General features: G+C 34.3%; 3 protein-coding genes across 5 annotated transcripts; 1 reads left to right on the top strand and 2 right to left on the bottom strand.

Moving 5' to 3' along the window:
• Positions 1–2,679: 2,679 nt before the first annotated feature.
• On the top strand, positions 2,680–5,977 carry LOC100778750 (beta-amyrin 28-monooxygenase). Of its 2 annotated transcripts, none has more exons than XM_006585151.4 (4): positions 2,680–3,330; positions 4,060–4,383; positions 4,555–4,742; positions 5,344–5,977. In XM_006585151.4, exons 1-4 carry the CDS (start codon positions 2,829–2,831, stop codon positions 5,641–5,643), a joined length of 1,314 nt encoding a protein of 437 aa, XP_006585214.1. In that variant the 5' UTR covers positions 2,680–2,828; the 3' UTR covers positions 5,644–5,977. The 2 variants fall into 2 exon arrangements, with proteins under 2 accessions (XP_006585214.1, XP_003531282.1); XM_003531234.5 differs by having other exon boundaries at positions 2,681–3,330; positions 3,928–4,383.
• Positions 5,978–6,454: 477 nt separating this feature from the next.
• On the bottom strand, positions 6,455–16,065 carry LOC100820619 (PDZ and TPR domain-containing protein). The gene is made up of 7 exons (NM_001255515.2): positions 15,557–16,065; positions 14,726–14,832; positions 14,541–14,638; positions 14,304–14,380; positions 7,640–7,760; positions 6,876–6,935; positions 6,455–6,804 (listed from the first exon to the last, which is right to left on the bottom strand). The coding sequence occupies exons 1-7, from the start codon at positions 15,973–15,975 to the stop codon at positions 6,664–6,666; spliced, it is 1,023 nt and encodes a 340-aa protein (NP_001242444.2). The 5' UTR covers positions 15,976–16,065; the 3' UTR covers positions 6,455–6,663.
• A 1,476-nt stretch (positions 16,066–17,541) lies between these two features.
• On the bottom strand, positions 17,542–24,250 carry LOC100775722 (probable receptor-like protein kinase At5g56460-like). 2 transcript variants are annotated; one of them, XM_014778343.3, is made up of 7 exons: positions 23,689–24,250; positions 22,326–22,621; positions 21,819–21,954; positions 19,069–19,205; positions 18,435–18,558; positions 17,764–18,190; positions 17,542–17,737 (listed from the first exon to the last, which is right to left on the bottom strand). In XM_014778343.3, exons 1-6 carry the CDS (start codon positions 23,750–23,752, stop codon positions 17,802–17,804), a joined length of 1,146 nt encoding a protein of 381 aa, XP_014633829.1. In that variant the 5' UTR covers positions 23,753–24,250; the 3' UTR covers positions 17,542–17,737; positions 17,764–17,801. The 2 variants fall into 2 exon arrangements, with proteins under 2 accessions (XP_014633829.1, NP_001239855.1); NM_001252926.1 differs by lacking the exon at positions 17,542–17,737 and having other exon boundaries at positions 17,802–18,190; positions 23,689–23,752.
• Positions 24,251–25,405: the final 1,155 nt, after the last annotated feature.

Raw genomic sequence — 25,405 nt, 5'->3', positions numbered from 1 at the left:
ATTCAACAAAACCAAATAAGAAAATCAGATGAATTCCTAAAGAATATGAGACTAGACTTTTGTCTGCAAACCAGTTACACCAGGAAAACGTTATGCTTTTTTGTTATTTCTCCCCTCTTCATGTCTATTTTTATTATAAAACTCCATCTTTCACATGTAATATCATCAACTATATCAGTCCTCAATATCAATAGTCAAGGGGTCTAACTCGGTTGAAAAGATTGCCTGAATTATTATAAATTTTTAACATTATCTTTGATTCCTACAATAAAATAAAAGTCCTACAAAAATAGTTAAAGAAAAACTGACAGAGACTAAAATTGCACGTTGGAGTACCTAGATAAACCAATTCACATAATTAAAACCCAGAAACCAAGCGGAGAAGAGTTTTAGGCAAAGGAGACAAATATGTTTTCTTATTTGTGATGGGATTTTTTTAAATCAGGAGTTACTATTGGCCTTGATTTCTAATGCAAATTGTGCTCAAGTTGAATGCTAAGAGAGCCCTAATATGAAATAATCCAATTGATAAAAGCTATAACTTAGTTATGCTTAAAGAAAAATAGTGTTACTCCAACATTATTTTAAAAATGTTGTAGTCCAAATATGTAATAATTTTATATTTTTTGCTCCAATAGAGATTTAATTGCAATCCATTTGAAATATGAAAATGTTTATTTAGAGTTTCAGAGACAAAGGGAATTTTGTATAACGAATTAAAAGTTGTAAATGAATGTATTGAATTAAGATTTTAAAAGATTGATTTAGTATAAAAAAAATTTGTGAATTTTAAATATTAGGTATGACTTTTAAATTTCCTTGAAAGATTTGAAAGGATTTTATATATTTATAAGATTTGAAAGAATTTTATAGATTTATAAGATTTAAAAGGATTTTATAGACTGAATTTTAAAAATACATTCAAATTTACAAGATTTAGTGAAAATAATAATAAGAAAGATGATGTTTGGATAAAAAAGTAAAATTAATATAGTTTTTTTTAATCTTTTAATAGTTAAATTTATTCTAGTTTTATATCCTCCTATATTAATCTTTCTTACAATAGTATTTTTTTATTCTTATTTTTGGATTTGACCAATAGATTTAAAATTATAAGTTGATTTTCTGATTTTTTTTAATTACTACAATTATTTCATGATAAATTCAATGACATGTTTAAATGGAATAGAAGGCACTGATGAGAGTGGAAAATTTGTAGGAAGGTTATTGAATTATGTGGATGATGAAATTAACAGCTACGTAAACATTGTCTAAAGCATGTGATGAGCATAGTCAATATAAAAAGAAAATATGACTAGTCTTAGCACATAAGACAAATGAAAAAGTGCAGCCGAGAGGAATATATTTGACATTTTTTATTCCAAAAGAATATCAAATATATATGGCATAAACATTTTGAAGAATAGTAAAGAGAGAATCAAATATGCGTGATAACAACAAAGAAAGTCTAGTAACCAATAAAAAAAAAAGTCTAACAAAATCTCAACAGTTTTTATAATATTGTTTGATAAATGTTTTATACTAAAAAATCTAATGAAATCCATCAAAATCCTTTTTAATAAATAATGCATCAAAATTTATATATTTTTTAAATACCGAAAGACTTTTTATAAGTTGTAAAAAAAATTTAATTAATTACTATTAGATTTTGTTGCCCTCATCAAAAAGTATTAAATAAATATCATAAGACTTTTGATAAAAAGTTAACTTTGATAAATTTAATACAACCCCTAAAATAAAATTAAAAAAAAATACTTTTGATAAATTTATAAAAAGTTAACTGTTGATGGTTGAAAAACAGCTACGTGAAACATAATAAATATATATATATATATAATTTCATAAAAAAGGGGAAGCTTGTATCATTTCATCAAGATAATTAAAAACATATGTTACCTTTATAGAATGAAATTTCAAATTGAATAAAACAATAAAATATAAGAAAAAAACTAGTCAATAAAAGATAAAATATGATGACAACGAAAATATTAAAGGCAGGTGAGTCAAATTATAAAAAATAGGAGATAAAATGTTAAGAAATTTCACATTATTTATCTCGCAACTTATATATTTATTAGAAAGTTGATTTTAAATTTAAATCTAACATAATATTAAAACATATCTTCCATCTTGATTTTTGTCCATTCTAATAAGTTCATCTATTTGACAAGCATATGTGAAGAAGGATGTTAAGAACTCCCTCATCACCCACATTAATTTTCAAGATTATTTTTAAAAAATTATTTGTTTATTTTTAATTCTTAAATATATTAATTAATTTTTTCTCTACATATTTTAACTTAATTATTCTCTCTAGATAAGCAATTAAATAAATAAAAAATAAGAAAAAGATAATTTTAAAATAATAATATTAATAGTTTTAATGTGATTAATTATTTTTTAAAATACTTGAACTAATTGAAATGGTCTTAAGAACGTAACGAAAATACATTCCTACGTTTTTTTTTTCACGAAGTCCATAGGTTGTATGTACGTTAAACTTATTGATTTTAAAATAATTATTATAACAAATCCCCATTTCATTAAAAAAAAAGTTACTCTAACAATTAAAAATAATTTCTGATTAATCGATCGTATTTCATTTACAATTTTACATAGACAATATATGAAATTAAAATCCAGTTATATATATCTTATCTGGTCCAGTCTCCAAAGGGCAAGCTCTGTGTGTCTTTCGTCCATCTTACACCTTAGTTTTCCCGGTTCCCAGAATAGTCTTTCATACTCTCCATTGTCTTGTGTCCTTCATCAATAGTTATGGTCTGGTCTTAAGGACACTAAATCTTATGGAGGTGACCAACCTTGTAGTCTTGCCAGCAGTTTCGGCATTCTTTGTCCTTTCTCTACATTTCATCACTAAAGCTGACAGACTCAGGAAACATCCAAACCTCAATCTTCCTCCTGGAAGATTAGGATGTCCTATTGTTGGAGAAACCCTCGAGTTTCTGCGTACAATGAATGAGGGCAACGTGTTAAGGTTCATACAAGAGAGAGTGGAGAAATATGACGCCAGGGTGTTCAAGACTTCAATGTTTGGAGATCCTGTTGTTGTGTTTTGCGGGCCAGCTGGGAACAAGTTCCTATTTAGCAATGAGAACAAGAATGTTCAAGTGTGGTGGCCTAGCTCGGTAAGGAAGTTGTTAAGGTTGTCTCTGGTTAATAAGGTTGGTGATGAGGCTAAGATGGTGAGAAGGTTGCTCATGAGCTTTCTTAATGCAGAAACACTCAGAAACTACTTGCCAAAAATGGATAGCATTGCTCAGCGCCATATAGACACCTATTGGGAAGGTAAGACATGTTGCATAACAGCTAAATTGTGTTGGGTAGGTCATATGAGAATTGTGCTACCTAAGACTTAAAATTAGATCAATACTAAATAGTACTTAAATAATACCTTGTTCTTTGTGGCCCTTCTTCCAACCTTGGTGGGGAATACCATATCCTTGGGAAATATGATATATACTCTCTTCAATGAAGTTTGGGTTAAATCAAACACTTGTAACTGTATATATGATTAAGCATTAGTCGGTAATGATTAGCGTTACCAGATAGTTACAGAAGGGCCTTATACACAGCTAGAAACTTTTGCTTTTCACATTCATCCTGAAATAAATAAATAAAATTTATTAGATTTATAACCTCTTAGATCAAAACTAGTCCTAAGATGGACACCTGTAATACAGGTTTTGACTATATCCATTAGAAATGGAAAAATATAGCATGATCAACCAATCTGAAATCATTGTTGGTATGACTTTTAAGGTAGTTATTATAAAAGTCAACGAGCTTATCATATATGATGATTTGAGATTGCTTTACACTGTTGATGCATAGCCTATTTTCTCAAAGTTGAATACTAGTTTTTGTTACTTTGCAATTTTGAAGGAAAAGAGCAGGTGCTTGTCTATCCCATAGTACAGCTATACACGTTTGAATTGGCTTGTTGCTTATTTTTAAGCATTGAAGACTCTGACCATATATCAAAGCTTTCCTTAAAATTTGATGAATTTCTGAAAGGGATCATTGGCTTGCCCCTCAACATTCCTGGAACAAGGTTTCATCGTGCAATGAAAGCTGCAGACGTAATAAGGAATGAAATTGAAATGATTTTAAAGAAAAGGAAAGTGGATTTGGAGGAGAAGAGGGCATCACCTACTCAAGACCTTCTATCACACATGCTTGTTACATCTGACCCCAATGGAAGGTTTATGACCGAAATGGAGATTATTGATAACATACTTCTTCTACTCTTTGCTGGCCACGATAGTTCTAGATCAGTGTTATCATTGGTCATGAAGTATCTTGGACAGTTACCTCAAGTTTATGAACATGTCTTGAAAGGTTAGTAATAAAATCGCTGAACAATGAACATGTTTGTTTACTTTTGTGTAGTATAAAGAAGATTGTTGTAGCATGCTGTTGCTGACAACCATTCTCGTGCCTTTAATTTTCAGCCATATACTCTTACCTAAAACTTGATCAGAATAATTGTTGAAGTTATCTTTATGACAGAACAACTTGAAATTAGTCAAGGGAAAGAGGCTGGGCAGTTGTTGCAATGGGAAGATGTTCAGAAAATGAAATACTCTTGGAATGTTGCATCTGAAGTCATGAGGCTGTCCCCACCTGTGAGTGGTGCTTACAGAGAAGCTATAAAGGATTTCACCTATGGTGACTATAACATCCCTAAAGGGTGGAAGGTATGTTTCATTTCTTTTGTAATGTTTTTTTACTATTATCATGCTTTCTTCGCTCTGCATTCATTGGAATCACACCTTGGACTTGGGAATATCTCGTTTTATGATGGCAAATAGCCAAATACTACCCCATCTTTAACTTTACTTCATACTCTCGCTTCAAATTTGTATTTTCATAAGTATCATTAAGATATTACTGAAACACACTGGAACATCAAGGTTAAAGAGACTAGTTACAGTCTATAGTGTACTCTTAACACTCTTCTTCTTACTGTCAATTATTAGTATTATTTTCTTACATCAGCCAATAATTTTTTTAAGTTAAGCCACTAACTCAGTTGTTTAATTTAACCTTATTTCGATCTTTGAAGTCTTTTATATCTTTCTTCTTTTTTGTTTTCTGTTCATGTTTCCATCAACTATCCAGGTTTCTTATGTTAAATAGACCAAAAGCTTCCTTCATTTTTTTGATACCCAACAATACTAATTGTTGGTGATAATTTCTCTTTATACACATATAAGACCAGTAAAACAAGTGCATGTATGCTAAAAGGAGAGAACCTTGTCTCATGTTGATCATTTCAAATATGATCTTTTTTTATAGCTGCATTGGAACACCGGTTCATCACACGAGGATCCAGCACTCTTCTCAAATCCCGAAACTTTTGATGCTTCAAGGTTTGAAGGGGCAGGGCCTACACCATTTTCATATGTTCCATTTGGAGGTGGCCCCCGAATGTGTTTGGGGCAAGAGTTTGCTAGACTAGAGATACTTGTGTTCATGCATAATATCGTGAAACGGTTCAAGTGGGATTTGGTGATTCCTGATGAGAAGTTTAAGTATGATCCCTTGTTAGAACCAGTAAAAGGGCTTGCAATTCGACTTCATCCTTCCCATTTCTAGTCAAATACCTTCATCATACGAATAATCCATTGTTTAGAAGTTTTCTAAGTAGTCATCTTATATTGCTATATTAGTATTAGAAAAAAAAAAAAACTTTTTGCTACATTGATTGCCAACGTTTTGTATCTGCATGCTTCCATGAGTTCTATGAAGTATTGATATCATTAAAACTTTGATTATTTGGATTTTTTTACAGCATTAATGGGATTGTTATGTTAAAATGGTTATTCACTTTTTGTATACCCCTATTTGCTAAACTGTCACGCCTTGTGGCAGGTTTAGTGTTCAATAGTATATTCTCGTTTTGCTGTTAAAAAAAAAACTTTGATTGTTATGCTATGTAGTCAGCTTACATTTATAGTTCACGTCTATGCTTTTGGAGTTAATTGTGGTTGCGAGCAAATAGAGAAACGAGACATTGAAATTCAAGTCCAAAATCAAATAGTAACTCCAGTTTTTAAAATAATCCAATTGGTAAAACCTACAGCTTTGTTATGTTAGTTTATCTTTGGTGTTACTCCAATATTATTTCAAAAACAAAACTTTAGTATAAATATTTAATAATTTAAAATTTTTGCACTATAGAGATTTAATTGCAATCCATTTATAAAATATGAAAATGTTTATGTAAAATTTTAGAAACAAAGGAAATTTTGTGAAACGAATTAAAAGTGGAAAACAGTAAAAAAATGATAATGGTCCATGAATGTAACAAGCACAATCCTCTTCATTCAAGCCTCTCATACATACCTGGCTGCTTCAAAACAAATCAGATTCTTTGGAGGGAAACAACATGCAGCAAAGTAGGAGGTGATGGAAATGCACAATTTTATTGATCATAAATAAGTTTCTTATAATTTTGCTTGATTATACTAGTACATAAAACAAGATCTCACTGAAGGGACAAAAAATGAGGGACCTGTGTAGTTAAACTATAGAGTTATACATACATGGGAAATAATTACACCATTTTGCTCAACCAACTCCTTAGTCAGCCGAACTGTATGCTTTTGTCCAGGGTTATTTCTTACCAAATCCAAAAAGAGATTTAATGGCATTGATGGCATTCTCATTGATGAAAGATTCATCAAATCTTTTCAATAAAGGATCAAATTCCTCTGATGCCCTTGCGTTAGCCAGGTCAGGATCAGTTCTTATTCTCTGTTAAAATTGCAATAATGTTAGATGGTTAGCCAATATGATAATGGAGTAACTTGAAGTCGGTTTATTACCTTGAAGTCTTCAAAACCAGCATTCAGAGCTTCTTCCAGTGAAGAAAGTGCAGCTTGAATCTGTTACGAGAAATTTATCACTCTATTAGTATATTAATAGATAGATAAATCACAGAATCATTTGTTGGCAAGACTTATACCAACTTCAATGCTTTAAAATTAATAAAAATAACCAAGGGGATTTAACTTAGTTGACTTAGCATTATATGAGTTATTATAAATTTTCTTGATACTGGAGTTCAACTCTTCCCTTTGAATAAAAAAAATTAGAAAAAACAAATTGAGGAATCAGATGCTTGTTGTTGAAAATCCAAGGACTACAAGAAAGCTACTCATCTCTACATGGAGAAAAGTCAGATAAACAGGAGACTTAATTTTCACAGGTTTTGTTTGGGATTGGGCAATACTATGAGACTTCGGTGTATGACCTAACCTAGCAGGTGTAAAACAAGATATTGGATGTTATACTAAAACTAGTCCTTCCATACACATAATTTGGCCCCTAAATTATACATATGCAACCAAGGGGAGTAAATATCAGTAAAATTTACACCAATGGATCATGAGCAATCACAAGTAAATTTGACATCACACTTTAACTCAAAATCTTAAGTCTCAAATTTATGTGTCTTGTCTTCACTTATATAGTGCTCAATCTTCTCATTTCTATACGATGCGAAATTTCACCTCACACTTGTACTCCAACAGAACTAATCCAATACCAAGTTACATGTTCCAAGTAGCGAACAGAAGGAAACAAATACCTGGTTTAGCTTAGAGTAACAGCAAGCAACATTGTAACTTGCAACTGCTGCTTCCTCGGGTTCTGGCTTTGATCCCAAAATAGACTCAAATTTCTCTAGTGCTTCATCGTATTTTCCATTCCTTCAGCATTTAATTCAGGAAGAGTGCACAGTAGTATTATAAGTATTCAGTGAGATAGCATCAATTATTGTTAGTCTTTTAATTTACATATAATGCAAATTGGATGCTTGGAAAGAGAAGCAAGTCTTTTTATTAACCAGTTTTTGACCATAAGCATGGGGGGTTTCAATCAGTTAGATAAATGACTGAGAAACAGAAAGGACGACATTCAGGATTCTAAGACTGAAATTTCCAAAATAATTGCTAATGAAGGACTATATATATATATATATTATCAATTGAAGACAATTTCCAGATACTAAGTGAAGATTACATTACATTTTATATATAAAGGAAAGACTAAATTACTCATGCGGTCCCTTAATTTTATTTTAGGTAATGATAGGAACGTGAATGAGGAATTGGGCCTTGACAGCCCCAAGCCCAAAGTGTGGAGAGTGTATGAAAGGAAACGTGGGAAAAGAGTTACTAAGTGATGATGTGGCAGGAATAAGAGGAGGATGCATGGGATGCATGAGGGGTGTTATGAGGTCCATATAAGTTAGTTAGAGGGGAGAGAACGGGGTAGAGAGTTTTCTGTTAGCAGAATCATTCCATACGTGAATGGTGGGAGCCTGAGTGCTTTGGAGGATTGTTTAGCTTGCTATCAATCTTGTCATTTTCTTACTGTCAGTTTTTCATATTATTTCATCAATGATAATTGCTCCATTTCCAAATTAATACAATTACAGTTCTATATTTCTGTCTTACATACATACTTATAATTTGAGCTCCATCAATTGGTCCGACCTGCCGGATCGTTACACCGCTGGCGCCGTCACGAAAACCGAAGATGGGTGATCGTCTTGATTTGTTGGAGGAACAGATGGGTGAAGTGAAATCCACCTTGCAAGCATTGGCGTTACAGATGCAAGAACAGAGTACGTCGATAGCTCAACAAATGCAACAACAGAGCTTGGTACTGAGTGAACTCAGCAAGCAGATTGGTCAGAAGGTGAACGAGAACTCTAATGAAAGCGAGAAATCGATGGATGATTACTATGAGTCTCGATTCTCGGGGAAGAAGGTGAAACTTCCGGTTTTTGAGGGAGATGATCCAGTTGCGTGGATTACGCGAGCTGAGATCTACTTTGATGTTCAGAACACTTCGGAGGAGATGCGAGTGAAGTTAGCTCGCCTGAGCATGGAGGGGGCAACCATTCACTGGTTCAATTTGTTGATGGAGACGGAGGATCAGTTGACGTGGGAAAAACTGAAGAAGTCGTTGATTGCTCGTTACGGTGGCCGACGTTTGGAGAATCCGTTTGAAGAGTTATCAACATTGAAACAAACCGGAAGCGTGGAGGAGTTCGTGGAAGCTTTTGAGCTTCTCTCATCTCAGGTGGGACGATTGCCTGAGGAGCAGTATTTGGGATACTTTATGAGTGGATTGAAGCAACCAATCCGACGCAGGGTGAGAACTCTTAATCCACAGAATCGGATGCAGATGATGAGGATGGCGAAAGATGTGGAGGAAGAGCTGAAGGAAGAAGATGATGATGGGGATCGGGCCTATGGCAAGAAATTACTGGGGCGCAGTGAACCCAGTGGGCTTGGATCTAAGTTCCGAAGCGGGTTTAACCCGGGCCAGAAGGAAATGTCCAGATCTACGAATTCGGGTTGGGCCAACCCGAGTAGAAAAACGGGTTCTGTTGGTTCTAATTCCAAATCGACCTCGTCCTTGAGTTCGACAGGCAAGAAGGGTGAATACGACCGCCGATCTGGAGGATCCGAGAAGTGGAAAGGAGTTAGGAACGAAGAAATGGAGGAAAGAAGGGCTAAAGGTCTATGTTTCAAGTGTGGAGGTAAGTACCATCCAACTTTGCACAAGTGCCCTGAACGAGCCTTGCGTTTGTTAATTCTGGGTGAAGGTGAGACAATGAACGATGATGGAGAAATCGTGGCTATGGAAGCTGAGGGGTCAGAGGAAGAAGAAGACCAGGAGGCAGAGTGCAATTTGATAGGAATATTGGGGAAGATGGGGGAGTATCAAACAATGAAGATTGAAGGGAAGCTTGCTAATGTAACTGTAGAGGTGCTGATTGACAGTGGAGCTAGCCACAATTTCATTTCTCCGAAGCTGACTATGGCCTTAGGACTAACAGTCACGCCCACGACTGTGAGAAGTATCAAACTGGGAGACGGTCATAGAGTGATGTCTGAAGGTGTTTGTAGGGGAGTCAGAATCGCACTTGGAACCCAGAATTTTGTGATTGATGCGTTGGTCTTAGAGTTAGGAGGATTGGATGTGGTTTTGGGGGTGTCATGGTTGAGCACGTTGGGGAAAGTGGTGATGGATTGGAAGGATTTATCTATGCAATTCTGGCATAAGGATGAAATGGTAACCTTGCAGGGCCAAAGTGGGAGACAGCTGCAACAGGGTTTTCTGAACTCCTTTTTGGAAGACAGAAAAAGAGAGTTTAGTAATGAGTGGTGGTGGTCCCCTAATGTGAAGATTGAAGGGGGGAAAGAACAAATTAACAAAGGAATTGCAGAGGTCCTGGGCTCATTTCCACAAATCTTCCAGGAACAAATAACATTACCACCTGAAAGAGAGCAGGTACACCAGATTAATCTACTACCCAACCATGGTCCAGTCAATGTCAGACCGTATAAATATCCACACCACCAGAAGGAAGAGATTGAGAAGCAGGTGGCAGAATTGTTGCAAGCTGGAGTTATTAGACCAAGCATGAGTGCTTTCTCAAGTCCAGTCATCTTGGTCAAAAAGAAGGACCACTCTTGGAGGATGTGTGTAGATTATAGAGCATTGAATAAGGCAACTGTTCCTGACAAGTACCCTATTCCCATTGTGGATGAACTGTTGGATGAGCTATATGGAGCAACTGTTTTCTCAAAGATAGACCTCAAGTCAGGTTACCATCAAATACGGGTGCATGAGGATGATGTGCATAAAACTGCTTTTAGGACTCACAATGGCCACTATGAGTACCTGGTGATGCCTTTTGGACTAATGAACGCGCCTGCAACTTTTCAGTCTACCATGAATCATATATTCCGACCTTTTCTCAGAAAATTCGTATTGGTCTTCTTTGATGACATTCTGGTGTATAGCAGCAGTGAGCAGGAGCACCTTACTCACCTCAAACAAGTGCTAACTGTGTTGATGAAGCATTGCTTTGTAGCCAACAGAAGCAAATGTAAATTTGGTTGTTTGCAAGTGGATTACCTTGGGCACATCATCTCTGGAGAGGGAGTTTCTGTGGACCCTGAGAAGATAAAATGCATCTTAGAGTGGCCTGAACCTAAGAATGTCAAAGGAGTCAGGGGTTTCCTAGGTCTCACTGGGTACTATAGGAAATTTGTCAAAGATTATGGGAAAATTGCGAGACCTTTGACTGATCTCACAAAGAAGGATAATTTTCTGTGGAGAGAAACTGCTAGAGAAGCTTTTAATCAGCTGAAAAAGATCATGACCACATCCCCAGTGTTGGTTTTACCAAACTTTTCCATCCCTTTTGAAGTAGAATGTGATGCGGCTGGGAGGGGAATAGGAGCAGTCTTAATGCAGAATAAGCAACCCATTGCTTATTTTAGCAAAGCCTTATCTGACAAAAATTTAGCAAAATCTGTCTATGAGAAGGAACTTATGGCATTGGTTCTCTCCATTCAACATTGGAGGCACTACTTGTTAGGAAGGGAATTTGTGGTATATACAGATCACAAAAGCTTAAAACACTTCCTGCAGCAGAGGATCTCTTCTCCGGATCAACAATGTTGGCTGGCCAAGTTATTGGGTTACCAATTTGAAGTGAAGTATAAACCAGGGCCAGAAAACAAGGCAGCTGATGCACTATCACGTTGTTATGATGAAGGGGAACTAACTGCACTAAAATCTGGTCCTACTTGGGTGGATAGCAAACAGTTACTGCAAGAGGTGAAGCAAGACGCATCTGTGCAGCAAATTATTGCAGAAGTGGAGCTGAATCCTAGTGCTAAACCTGGGTTCTCAGTGCAGCAAGGGGTATTATTGTATCAAGGGCGTTTGGTGTTAGGAAAGAATTCTCCCTCAATTCCTGCTCTGTTGAAGGAATTTCATGAGACTCCTATGGGGGGGCACTCAGGTTACTTAAGAACATATAGGCGCATAGCAGAAAATTTGTATTGGGTGGGGATGCAAAAAACAATAAGAGATTATGTGAGGGCTTGTGATGTGTGCCAGAGGCAAAAATATGCTGCTACGTCCCCTGGTGGTCTGCTTCAACCTTTACCTTTACCAAATGCTATTTGGGAGGACATTTCTATGGATTTTATAACTGGGTTACCAAAGTCTAAGGGTTTTGAGGCAGTTTTAGTTGTAGTAGACAGACTTTCCAAGTATAGCCACTTCATTTTGATGAAACATCCGTACAATGCAAAGACTGTGGCTGAATTGTTTGTTAAAGAGGTGGTTCGATTGCATGGGGTTCCCAACTCAATTGTCAGTGATAGAGATCCATTATTTGTGAGTCATTTCTGGAGAGAGTTATTCAAGTTGCAGGGTACTACACTCAAGATGAGCTCAGCTTATCATCTTGAGACAGATGGACAATCTGAAGTGATCAATAGGTGCCTTGAGAGCTATCTGAGGTGTTTTGCTGCTGATCAACCTAAGACTTGGTCATATTTGATACCATGGGCTGAGTATTGGTACAATACAACGTATCATATATCTCTAGGCAAATCTCCATTTGAAGTTGTATATGGTAGGCAACCACCTAATCTGATGAGATTTTTGAGTAATGAGACTAAGGTGGCTGCTGTAGCCTTGGAGTTGCAGGATAGAGATGAGGCACTGAATCAACTGAAACTACAGTTGTTGAAAGCTCAACAGCAAATGAAATACTATGCTGATTTGAAGAGGAAAAATGTGCAGTTTGAGGTGGGAGATTGGGTATTCTTGAAACTAAGGCCTCATAGACAACAATCTGTTGTCAGAAGGATAAACCAGAAACTTGCAGCTCGTTTCTATGGGCCATTTCAAATTATTGCTAAGGTGGGGGAAGTAGCCTATAAGGTGCAGTTGCCTGAACAGTCTAGAATCCACCCCGTTTTTCATGTGTCACTGTTAAAGAAGGCTATTGGAGATTATCAAGTACAGGGCGAGTTACCCAAGGAGTTAGAGGTCATTGGGGATGACGAGATTTACCCAGTCAAGGTGCTTGGCTCAAGAGTTACTGTGCAGGGAGGGGTTTCCATTCCTCAAAGTTTGATTCAGTGGAACAAGAAATCAATTGATGATGTAACTTGGGAAGACAATGCTGTGATCAGAGGACAGTTCCCAAATTTTAGCCTTGAGGACAAGGCTCTTTCTGAAGAGGGTGGTAATGATAGGAACGTGAATGAGGAATTGGGCCTTGACAGCCCCAAGCCCAAAGTGTGGAGAGTGTATGAAAGGAAACGTGGGAAAAGAGTTACTAAGTGATGATGTGGCAGGAATAAGAGGAGGATGCATGGGATGCATGAGGGGTGTTATGAGGTCCATATAAGTTAGTTAGAGGGGAGAGAACGGGGTAGAGAGTTTTCTGTTAGCAGAATCATTCCATACGTGAATGGTGGGAGCCTGAGTGCTTTGGAGGATTGTTTAGCTTGCTATCAATCTTGTCATTTTCTTACTGTCAGTTTTTCATATTATTTCATCAATGATAATTGCTCCATTTCCAAATTAATACAATTACAGTTCTATATTTCTGTCTTACATACATACTTATAATTTGAGCTCCATCAGGTTGCAATTTGATCCCTTATTTACTAAAATTTGTAAAATGATCCCTAAGTAATGTTGTAACACACTTATTATTTTCGATTTTGGGACACAATTTTGAACTTTTTTTATTCAAAACATGAAACTTGCCCTATTATATTCACCTACAATAAAATTATAAAATCAAACTCATTTTCAGACCAAAGAAGGAACATAAACATGATAAAAACCACATGAAAAATGAGTCTCACGAGCAATCTTCCGGTTGATCTTGGGAAATTTTCGGTTTTCCACGAGCTCATAAGACACTTTTCATGCTTTTTCACCTTATTTATGTCCTTTTTTGTCCAAATATCACATAGTTTTCACGTAAATGAATTTAATGGGATAAGTTTCCCAACTTAAATCAATAAAAAAGTTCAAAATCAAAAACGACTAGTGTTAGTTTTAGTAAATAAGGAACCAAACTGCAACTTAAAATAAAATTAACAGACCACGTGAGTAATTTAGCCTAAAGGAAAAATTTAATAAATCTAGCACAACCTTGAATATTATATATATAAGGTGTATCAAGTGAGAATGTGAAAGGTAAAAGAAGCTAATCTTGAGCATATAACCAATTATGCTTATGCATTGATGATCAATATTGATTTTACTTAAATCTGATTATAGCTATCCAAATATTATTCCATGGTCAAGAATCAAAATTAACTCTTCTCATACCTCTCCTAATACGCCCTATATATATTGCAAAATAAATTTCACTCAAAAGATAATGATTTTGAATTGCTAAGTCTTACTTATACAGTTGTAATCCTTCCCTCAAATCCCTTTCCCTGCGCTCTTTCTGTTCCCTTTTCCTCAAAGCATTTAGCATCTGAAATTTTTGCAAGTTTGAGAATTGATAATGGATGTTTGTACCCCACATGGAAGTACAGCAGCGACGTCTTTCTATAGAAGAGAAACTATTATATACAAAATGGTTTGAGAATGTAAGGACTGTAATTTTGCCGTTTTATCACCATGATGAAACTTACTTGAATTTCTCTCACTCTGTTACTGATAAACCCAGAGTTCCTCTCAGCTCTGATAATCTCCTTTTCAGTTAACTCACCACCAGAATCAATGTTCTTTCCTGTCAAAATAAGGAACTATGACTCTGAGATCAATGAGCAGACCATATCTCTTCTGCATAGCAAAAATGCATACATATTGAACAGACCATATCTCTTCTGCATTTTCATGAGTAATGGGCCAATTCTTTGGCGAATTGTGTACATTGTCCTTCCATATTCAGCAGCTGGCCAAATTTCGGTCCCAAAAACTGCGCTGCAGATATTAAAGATATTGGTCATATCTCAACCACTCGGACATTATGAATCAAACATAAAGTATACAAGTTTACTTCTCAAAAGGATTTTGAAGTTCATTTCATACATATAGAAAGACAACCAACCCCCCACCCCAATATAATATACATAGGATAATTTATTGACCATTCAGAAACCTTAATTCTATGACATGTCTAAATTATTTTTAAGGACCAAAGTTATACTGAAACAACGCCAATGGTTTCATAACAAGTCCCAAGACCAAGAAAAGGAAGAAGGTTGCGTTAGGCCCTTGGAAGCCAATGTAAAAAATATTGAAAAGGGTCATCCAATCATGGATCACTCACCTAATGGGATTAGACTTTTGTTGTTGTTGTTACTAATAAAGTCACATTGAAAAGGATCATACAATCACAAACTGACATATATAATAAGTTTGTTGACTTTTATCATAAAATTCATACTTAGCATGATTTCTGATTAGTAACATTGTAAAAAGTTTTACACTAACGGTGTATAAAAGTTAAACTCATCAAAATCCACAACCATAAACCAACCAAGAATAAATAAGTGTACAAGACCTCCAGTAAACTCTCTTGAGCATGATATGCTAGCCAACCACTAATCTCAAAGTTATACCACATCTATAAATCTTCTATCTAACTCTCCAAATAAAGAAACTTGCTGAAAGAGAGATAAAAACAAAACCACCAATAGCAGACCTGGTGGCAATTACTTTATCCCCAACATTGAAGACTCCAGCCTTATCAGCTGATCCTCCTGGTGCAATAGCATCAATGTAAGTTCCCCCATCCCTACCCTTTGCAAATTTGAGTCCAAAAGGCTGCTCAATTTCCACCTCATACTCTTCATACGGTTCCTCTTCTTCTTCTTCACTATTGTCATTCTCCTGTTTGGATGCTTCTGAGCCAACCCCAGATGAAGCCTTAACAGCAAAAGGCAGCGGTCTTGGCGAAAGGGTGTTTGAGAAACAATGGGAAACACCTGAATATGAGGGGCTTCTGGAAGAAAATAACTTGGTGGTGGGAGAAAACAAGGTTGGGTGAATTTGAGTGGTTCTTGGCAATGTAAATGCAGAGTAAAGAGATGAGTGACCACTAGTGGTGGTAGGCAATGACATGGTTTATGGTTATGCACAAAACTTAAGGACTGCTACTTCTAGTTTCTAGTTTCTATGTTGAGCTCTATGAGTGGAGCATCCCTTGTTGGTGCTTGAAGTTGCGCTTGCTTGTGCATACTTAACAGTTTGTTGGGGCCACAAAGACATAGATGAGAGGTTGTGAATGTAGATTGCTGAAGTGGTTAAGATTCAAGAAGCAACATCCATTCAGTTCGCTAGTATCATGCCACGTGTACTTTTTCGATTTTGCAATGTTTGAATTTGAGACGTGGCTGTAATACTACAATTCTCCAACACATAGCCAACAACTTCATTAGTGAAATAATTTTAAAAAAAAAAACAATTATCATACTATGATAGACCTTATTATACACTAGTAATAAAATGTTTTGGAAAACTAGTGATATTTTAATTAATTGTTACAGATAATGTCACTTTAATAAATTATTTTAAAAGCTAAAATATATTTATGATTCCTAATAAATATTAGAATTTTATATTTGTTTCTTAATATAAAAAAAACAATTTTTGTTTTCTTCTAAAACAAAAGTTTTGGTTTTGGTTTTTGACATTTTTTATTTTTTATAAAATAATGAATTTTGTGTTTGTTTCATAATAAAAAAATTTGTTATTAGTCCCTTTGAAAAAAATTAATAAAAAATGAAAAAAAATATAAAATTTATTAATTTATTATAGACTAAAAAAAGTATAAAAGATTAAAAATAAAATTTTTATTTTATTAAGGACTTAATGTAAAAAAAATTATAAAAAACAAGCACAAAATTCAGATATATATTAGAGATCGAAAACATATTTTAGTCTTGTTTAAATTACTAATTTCATGAATAGATGTTTTTTGCAATTGTTCAAAATTACTATTCATGAAATTTTATTTTCAGTAAAGATATAGACTAGTATTGATTTTTTTTTACGGTGAATTCACACCATTTCTTTTGTAAATAAGAGGGTGAAGTTAGCGAAGAAGGTGTGAGAATAACAAAGCCCATCTAGGCCAGGATGTTTGTTATTGAGTGTGGGCCACACACATAGGCCGTAAACACAATTACCCCGCATTTAAGGGGTTAATCTTAGAAACAATCACATTTGACCTAAGGGTGAATCTCAGAGTCTAGCTTGCAAGGATTCTTGATCAGATAACAATAAAAATAAGAGGTGTATATCAGTGAGAAAAGTACACAAAATTTATAATACTGCAGTGAAAATGTATTTCAGTTCATGTTCCTTAGCCTCTCCCGGTCATGTGTTCTTCACTCTGTTTTATGCAAGAAATATTGGGATAATGGACAATTTCAAAACTTTTTGGCTAGAAAAAAAAATGAACTGTTTTCTCTCATTATATTGGAAAGATATTAGATTCAAATAAAAGAAGCAGTTTCGTTTTTATGCAATGTAAAAAAAGTTACATTGCCAAATAAGAAATTATAAAAAATCTGACTTTCAACTAACAAACTTACCGTAGATAACAATTTGTGATTTGATAATGATGTAAAATTCTTAAACATTCTCAGACATAAACTATTTTCTCGGAAACAGAAGAGCGTCTAATAATATCCTGTTTTGCTGCTATTGCTTGTTTGTTTCTGTTTAACTTGATATCAGTTCATACAATAATCCAGCTGCACATATATGACAACCATGTTGAAAAGCAAAGAAAGGGATAGAATAGAAAGAAATTGCCTATATGTCATGTTAATAAACACAAGAAGTTAAGGCAAAACCTCTCCCCCAATGAACATGAGAAGTGTTGTAACATTGTTCTAACAAGAAGTGAAACTGATAAGCCTACAACACCACCCTCATTTAAGTCATATTGCATCATCTTTCATTTTCAAACCAGATTCAGGAACCTCACTGATTATGGTCAATGTTTTTCCAATAGGGACCTCTGTGTGTGCCTGCAAAGGCTCCAATGAATCCACAATATCTCGCATTAGAGGCCTTGCTTTCGGGTTGCGGTTCAAGCAATGATATGCAAGCATTGCAGCCTTGTGAACTGCTTTAATTGGATAATCACCATCCAACCTTGGATCTATGATGTTTAGAAATTTCTTCTTTTCCTTCAGCAAAGGAAGAGCCCATTCTGCAAGGTTCTGCTCTCTAGCAGGTCTTAACTTGTCTAAAGATTTTCTTCCAGTGAGAAGTTCAAGAAGAACAACACCAAAGCTGTAAACATCACTTCTAGGAGTCAGATGACCTGCACAACATGTTTAATTTTTATGCAATGTTAGTATAAACTTTTGAACTATTAATAAATCAAGAATCATCTTTGACACAACATTGTTATTTTAAAAGACAACAAAGTAATCATACGTGACAATTTGTGATAAAATGATAACTTAAAAATCCTTTATACCGTGAATACATACACTATACTAGTGAAAAATATGAACTTTATTTCACAAATGAATACAGAATTCCAGCTTCAAAATATACTTTACCTGTCATTATGTATTCAGGTGCGGCATAACCATATGTTCCCATTACTCGAGTAGAAACATGGGATTTGTCTCCAACTGGTCCATCCTTAGCAAGGCCAAAGTCGGAAAGTTTTGAATTGTACTCCTGTTTTTGAAACATAAAAAAACCAAGATGGTTAGTTGAAAGCTGGCTTATTCTGGAACCATTGTGGCCTTTGCTGTACAAGAGTAGAAACTAATGCAAATATTACATTGTGCTTTCTGCTTCAACACCTGAAATCTAACCAGGGATTTCACAAAATACTAGCTTGTGTGTTTTGGTCTTGTGACAAATATTGTTTCGTTGTGCATGATTGCTTAAACAGAACCACGAAATAACTAAAACAATGCCAATTACTAATAGTACAAACATCTTTGAAAAAAAAAAAGTATTTGTTCCATGGTGGAATCAGAAAGCAAACAATCGTGTCTCGTTTCACAGAAGTGCTAATAAGGCACTATTTCAAACACACTTTCTCTCATTGCTTAAAATCTATTCTACCTTTCTCTTCGTTAAATTTTAATTCCTCACCTGTCTAGTGTCTACACATTTTCGTTATATATATATATATATATTTATTTTTCATTTTCAGTTGATATATTTAAGTGTGCTGACCTGGTCCAATAAAATATTTGATGTCTTGAAATCTCGATAGATGACAGGTTTCTCTGCTTCATGAAGAAATGCAAGTCCCTTTGCAGCGCCAAACGCAATCTTCATTCTTATGGACCATGGCAAGGGAAGCAAAATTTCTGCAACATACAAGTGAAGACACATTAGATATACAAACAAAAAAGCAATAATAAACATTAAAGTGTCTTCTTTTGTTGAATAAAAACTCAAATAGTTTTGAATATAACTAGTGGACTTTATGATTATATCGTGGTAGGGTCCTTGCAACAGTAAATCTGCGGCTATATCTCTCCAATAAAATAATCCTCTAACCCAAAAAGGATCCAAGTCTAAAACTGAACCCTCCTAAAACAATCAGCGTAAAATGTCTTAATTACTTTAAAAAGAAAATATCAAATGAAAAACAAAACCATTTAATAATTTGGATAATCCATAAAGCGTATTTATTTAGGAAGATTTTTCCGTATGGTTCTTTTAAAATATGGTAGTGTGTGTGTGTTTTTTAACAAAAAAAATAAAAATTAATTATTTAAAAGATAATGTGATGAACCGTGCATGATTGAGAAGTTCTTGAGTCTCTCAAAAAAATAGAAGAAAGAGTTATTGTGTTTGAACATAGCTTAAAACTAATAAAGTTAGTCACATGTATAGCTGGCTTGTCGCCTCACGTATTAGACATAGAGTGGCCTCGTGAAGCCCCGGCAACTAGGTATTTGGAATAGTAACTTATATGGGGAAAAACTCTATCACAATTTATGCACTCGTGTAGCACACTTGCACTATGCTATGTCCAAGGTAATTCACTCAATCATTTTTTTATTCTTCTCGAGGTATTTTAATATCTTGTGGATGAGGTTGATCTCGTTTGATGTTTAATGGCCTGGCCCTACTAACTATAGAAACTTCCAATGGAAATAACTATTGGCTACAAAACTCAGTGAGGGTATAAAAATGACACATTATTTATAATAGGCATTATAGTTACAGGAATTACCAATAATGCTTTAACCAAGTCTCCTAAATGACCCATCAATCCAGCAAATTCATTTCATTCCAATGGAAAAATGATCTAGTTAATGTGAAGCAAATACGACAATCTATCACGTAAAGTTGGTTTAGCAATAGGGAAAAGTTATCTCACCTTTTTTTTCACTATTTTTTTTCGTATATATATATATATATATATATATATATATCATTTCTCTCTTAATTTTTTTATTACAGTATTCATCATATCTCATATGTCTTACTTTTTCTCTCTTATTTTTCTTTCTATTTCTATTCAATTCATTTCATACTTCACAAGACGGATGAAAGAAATATTCTTTTTTGAATGTCAATAAACCTTTCCTCTCCTATGGCTGGTTGAAATTCTTTAGACGCCACTTGATTAGTGGACCTCTAAAATAATAAAAAAATCTCTCTAGTCATAAGAGGTGACTCAAGTGGTAAGTAGCAAGTTTTTTTTCAACACTGGTAATATTATGTTGATTGTTGTTATTCCCAAAAAAAAATAAAGTTTATGGTTGTTTTTTGTCCAATTTCTTGAAGTTAGTACTTAATGGGCTTCTGCAAAATAAGGGATTCCAGCCCATATGAAAACCCTTGTTTTAAAGGTCAACCTCAGTAACCCTTGGACCCCAAAAAAATAGTAACCCAAACATGAATTAATCTACAGTGAAAAAGTAGGGATACATTGTAAATCTACAGTGGGTAGCTTAAAACAGTAAGTGAGGTGTTTCTTTCTCACTTTCCATATGGCTTCCAGAACGGTCATTCCGGAAGTAATATGTGAAGTGCATGAAGTAATTTGGAAACTGCGGGAAGCAATTGTCCAATAAGTATTCCGTGGCTCATTGCATTGGACAATGGTATAGGACCTACCAAGAATTTACATTCAGAAATCTCTCAACTGCTCACTGAGATAACTTCTTCCAAAAAAAAAATCAAGTATGTATTTCGTGAGATTTTTTCAGATTACACTTAATATCTCTACACTAACATGTTAATTGTTTAGAAAATATTTGATATTTTCTATATATTATACCAACTTCTTTAATCGTTTAAAAAATATTAAACTGTGTATTTTTATCAAGGAAAGTTTACGTAAACATTAAAAAATTAAAATATTATATGCAATATGAAAATCATAAAAATTATCGCCGTAATTTACTTATTTGCTATGTCAATGATTAATTCGCAAAGGTGAAAGGAATGTTGAGGGTCAATTAGTCATAGTCTTCTTTAACATTGGCATCAAATATGATCACTAAAGGTTGTAGTTAGTATAATTAAAACAACACTTTATTTCCTTATGTAATGTTACTGTCAAACTTATGTCCTTATCAAATCCATCTAAAGCACGTGTCTCAGTGAAGTGACAAAGAACCAACGTCTTAAGCACAAAACTTCCCTGACTCGGTATTTTTCCACGAAGCTACAAAATGGAGCCAAAATCACTTTATCTTAAATTCCTTTCTTTAAGTGTCAACATTGTCGGAGACAATATAAAAGGGTAAGTAAGTAAAAAGGTTAGGATAGATGCATATACATCTACCAAAGCAAAACGGTAACATTTTTCTAGAAGTTGTTCAAATAAATTCCTAGCTAGCCATGGCTACATGCATTAGCACCCGAATAACATGTTTCAGCAATTTCCTAAGCTTTAATAGGTTTCAATAAAGGTTAAGAAAGAATTTCAATATCAAGAAAAAGTGGCATGATATGCTTACTTGAGAACAAGTTGTGTTCCACACTTCCCCGGGACATGTACTCGTATATTAGCACCCTATGTTCGTCTTCACAGCAATATCCAATTAACTTTACTAGATTTGGATGTGAAAGCTGCCCCAAAAATATGACTTCTGCCTAGAAAGCAACCAAAACCTTAATTTAATTAATCTTGCAAAAAAAAAACTAAACCAACAATATATATTTGTTGTGGCATTAACTTATGTGTGCCAAATAGCAGAATAAACATTGCATGTGGAGCAACATCGTGACTTTGCATATAAACAACTTCATACGAAACAATGTACATAAAGACTCTGGAGGGAAACTTGGCAGTCCCGGAAGATGGAGCACATATATATTTCCCCTACCAAAGGGGTATTTTTTGTAGAAATTGAATCAGGGTCCTCCTTGTAGAATATCCCTGTACACCCTCTTAAGTCTTGCAAACGTTTCCACAGAAAAAACTTCTCATCTAAAAAAAATGTACAGAAAGACAATGAGTGTACCAGCCATTCTCTGTGCCCTTGATGACTGTTGTCACCATCATGAACCTTAACAGCTACAGCAAGTGTTGGAAGCCCTTCCCTTAACTCCTCAGAAATGAATCCTTTGTAAACCCTTCCAAATCCTCCTCCCCCCAACACACGATCTTGCCTAAAATTTGCTGTGATAATCTTTAACTCATCATAAGTGAATGCAATCAAAGGATTTGCAGCTGAGTCACGCCGTAGGTCTTCTACTTCTTCAGGATTTGATGGTAACTTACTATCATCATGCCTCTGTTTGGTTCCCTGGTTTTGTTCTTTTGGTGAATCAATAAGAGAAATGAGAACAAATGAATGCACATTTAATTATATTAAACTCTGAATTCTGAAAATTAACAGAATATTTATTCCCATTTATATATATTCATCCAACTATTCTCGGAAAACTAACCAGATGTTACATTAATCAGTTAATACAATGGAATGTCATACACAAAATTATCAATAAGTTCACTATCTATAAATAAAAATAAATAAATTTAAACATTAGCTTCTTCTCTCTCGTATTGGATAAAGAGAAGAAAAATTAGTACACTTTCAAAAGCATAAGATGGTGGGAATATATTATAATTGTGAAGCAGCGGATTATATTTTAAAAACCCACCACTATTTTTTTTCATAGAAATTTAGTTAAGATAATACTCAACGCACTATTGTTAAGAGGCTTCCACTATCCACGTGAGAATTACAAGCCGACCCACTTTTGAAGCAGACACATAAGGAAAAGGTTATTAGGGGTCATATTAGCAGATTCTACAATGAAGTAACTATAGAAAAGTTAAAAAAAAAAAAAAAAAAGATTTGATTTGAAGACAACATGTAACTCCTACATGAAGAATTTCTGTTTTTTTTTTGTTCTCTTTGTCTTTCAATGATTTGCAGAATATCAACTTGCCTACAAGGATGAGCTATTTGAAGCTAGTAATACTACATATCAAAGTTCCACTAGATATTCAAATGATTCAATAACCACAACACATAAAATCTTCAATGAAAAAAAGAACCAGATGAAAGGGTGATTAAGAAAGCAATTAAGGAGGGAACATTGGAAAGCTCCAAAACATGAAATCCTTGAGAATAACACCCATCAAAGACAAAATATTGAAAAAAGAAAAGGAGATGAATAAACCATTTTCAAGAGCTGAAAACAGAATCCAGAAGGAGGAAAACAAGGAATCTAATCAAAACTCTCAACAAATCACAAACCAAAAACACTTACTCATTCCAGGCAATGATAAATAATTAATAAACACCAAAACTAATTAATATATATATATATATATATAAAACAGAGAAAGGCAAGGTTTTTTGTTAGTAAACCAACCTGACTTTACATTGGATGAAACTCTATACTCTGATGACTCCCACCTACACCAGCAATTACCCATTATACCAACTTCAAACACACCTTTGCAGCACCAGCTAGCTCCTTTATCAACACCCCATCATAAAAACCCCAACTTTTCTTTTTCTTTTTATTATTTTTTGTGTGTTGTTATCTCACACCTCAAGAAACATGGCTTAGATTTAGGAACGAGGAAGGGACACACAACAAAAGCAAAGGAGAAAAAAGAATAACATGGTATCTGCTCCTATCTTGTGGTTAAGTGCTATGATCATCAAATGTGAATGGGGACATGGCTTTTGGTGACAGAAAAGGGAAGAGTGGGAGATAATTCAGAGAGGGCAATGATGTTGATGAGTTGGGTGTTGGCTTGGCTATGGGGGGAAGATGGAAAAGGGCCCACATCGACTGGTTGTGTAGTCTAGTGATTCAAAATGTGACTTTGGTGCACTTTCATGTGTTAGTGCGCACAATATAGAAGGTGCATGTTTTTGATAATGCATACCCACCAATCTTTTTCCATCACTCTCTATTATTCCAACGCACAACCCTCAACACTGTCACGCTCACGTTTTCGTTTACTAAACCCTTCTTCTTTCTTTGTCTTTGTTCTCACTTCTCTCCAATTAATCCTTCCTCTCTTGGGGTCTACCCAACACACAAACTTGCAACCACCACACCTAACCATCGTTTTTTTTTATTCTTAATAACCTTTTGGTTTCTTCCATAAAATATTTCCTTCTTCTTTTGTGCTAGGGCTATGACCAATAAAGTAAGTTTATTTGGTTAGAAAGAAATATTAGAATGACTATTAGTACCGTAGCTTTTATTAAATGCAGGAAGAAAAAAAAAACATGCTACTAATAATTATGGTGATAATATTTTTTTTTGCCTTAATTGTTTAATTAAATGCATCTCTTAAAAGATAGTAGTGCACTTTAATGGTTTATCCATATGTGCCCAATTTCATCATAGAATAATCTGTATATAAATACATAATTGAAGGAAAGTATCCGTTAGCAGCCAATTGTGCCCTTGTGTTGTTGATGTAATTGAGTTATTGAGATGACAAAAATTAAATGCAATAATTAACGTGCACTAAATAACTTTATAAAAAAATAATTTGTATTCTATATAATCTATTTATATGTATATTATTATATATACTGTCATACAATGGAACTTTTGCTTTGATTTTAAACTACATGTTAATCGTAATTCAGAATAAAAGGATTCTTTTCTTGTTCCTTTTTTAAAATTGAAATCCTCTCTATCCGCTACTAATATGAGAGGGTCTTCTACCAATATGTGTTTATGAGTAGAAGAAATTTGACATGTTCTATTCTAAGTTATATATGTATGAAAAATTACTATTAGAATTTAGAATTACTACCATATATTGTACTTAATTATATCTTAAAAAATTAGCTCTTACTTGATGAGAAGAATAACTAATACATGTAATAAAACTTTTTTAATTTTAATATTATCATTTAATCATAAATTATCCTATTATTCATTCATATATAGTTAATTGATTAACTTCTATTCAATTTCAACTGCCACTCTTAACAAATAGACAAACGTAAATACTGGGGGGAATAAAAAGTTCGTTACGGATGCTAAGGCCTAATGCAAAAGTTTCCATTTATTAACTTAACTATAACCGTACATGATCAAATTATTTTGTTTGTTT

Source organism: Glycine max, chromosome 8 (genome assembly GCF_000004515.6).
Source record: "Glycine max cultivar Williams 82 chromosome 8, Glycine_max_v4.0, whole genome shotgun sequence".
NCBI lineage: Eukaryota > Viridiplantae > Streptophyta > Magnoliopsida > Fabales > Fabaceae > Glycine > Glycine max.
Note: the sequence above shows the minus strand (reverse complement) of the source record. Positions and strands in the feature narration are given on the sequence as shown.

Coding starts and splice junctions, on each gene's coding strand:
- LOC100778750 (XM_003531234.5), top strand. CDS start 2,829: ATGGAGGTGACCAACCTTGTAGTCTTGCCAGCAGTTTCGGCATTCTTT. Junction 4,384..4,554: donor TTATGAACATGTCTTGAAAG/GTTAGTAATAAA, acceptor TCTTTATGACAG/AACAACTTGAAATTAGTCAA. Junction 4,743..5,343: donor ACATCCCTAAAGGGTGGAAG/GTATGTTTCATT, acceptor CTTTTTTTATAG/CTGCATTGGAACACCGGTTC.
- LOC100820619 (NM_001255515.2), bottom strand. CDS start 15,975: ATGTCATTGCCTACCACCACTAGTGGTCACTCATCTCTTTACTCTGCA. Junction 14,833..15,556: donor GATAAAGTAATTGCCACCAG/GTCTGCTATTGG, acceptor TAATATCTGCAG/CGCAGTTTTTGGGACCGAAA. Junction 6,936..7,639: donor GTTACTCTAAGCTAAACCAG/GTATTTGTTTCC, acceptor TTCTCGTAACAG/ATTCAAGCTGCACTTTCTTC.
- LOC100775722 (XM_014778343.3), bottom strand. CDS start 23,752: ATGGGTAATTGCTGGTGTAGGTGGGAGTCATCAGAGTATAGAGTTTCA. Junction 22,622..23,688: donor TTCATCCAATGTAAAGTCAG/GTTGGTTTACTA, acceptor ATTCACCAAAAG/AACAAAACCAGGGAACCAAA. Junction 18,559..19,068: donor CAAATATTTTATTGGACCAG/GTCAGCACACTT, acceptor TTTCAAAAACAG/GAGTACAATTCAAAACTTTC.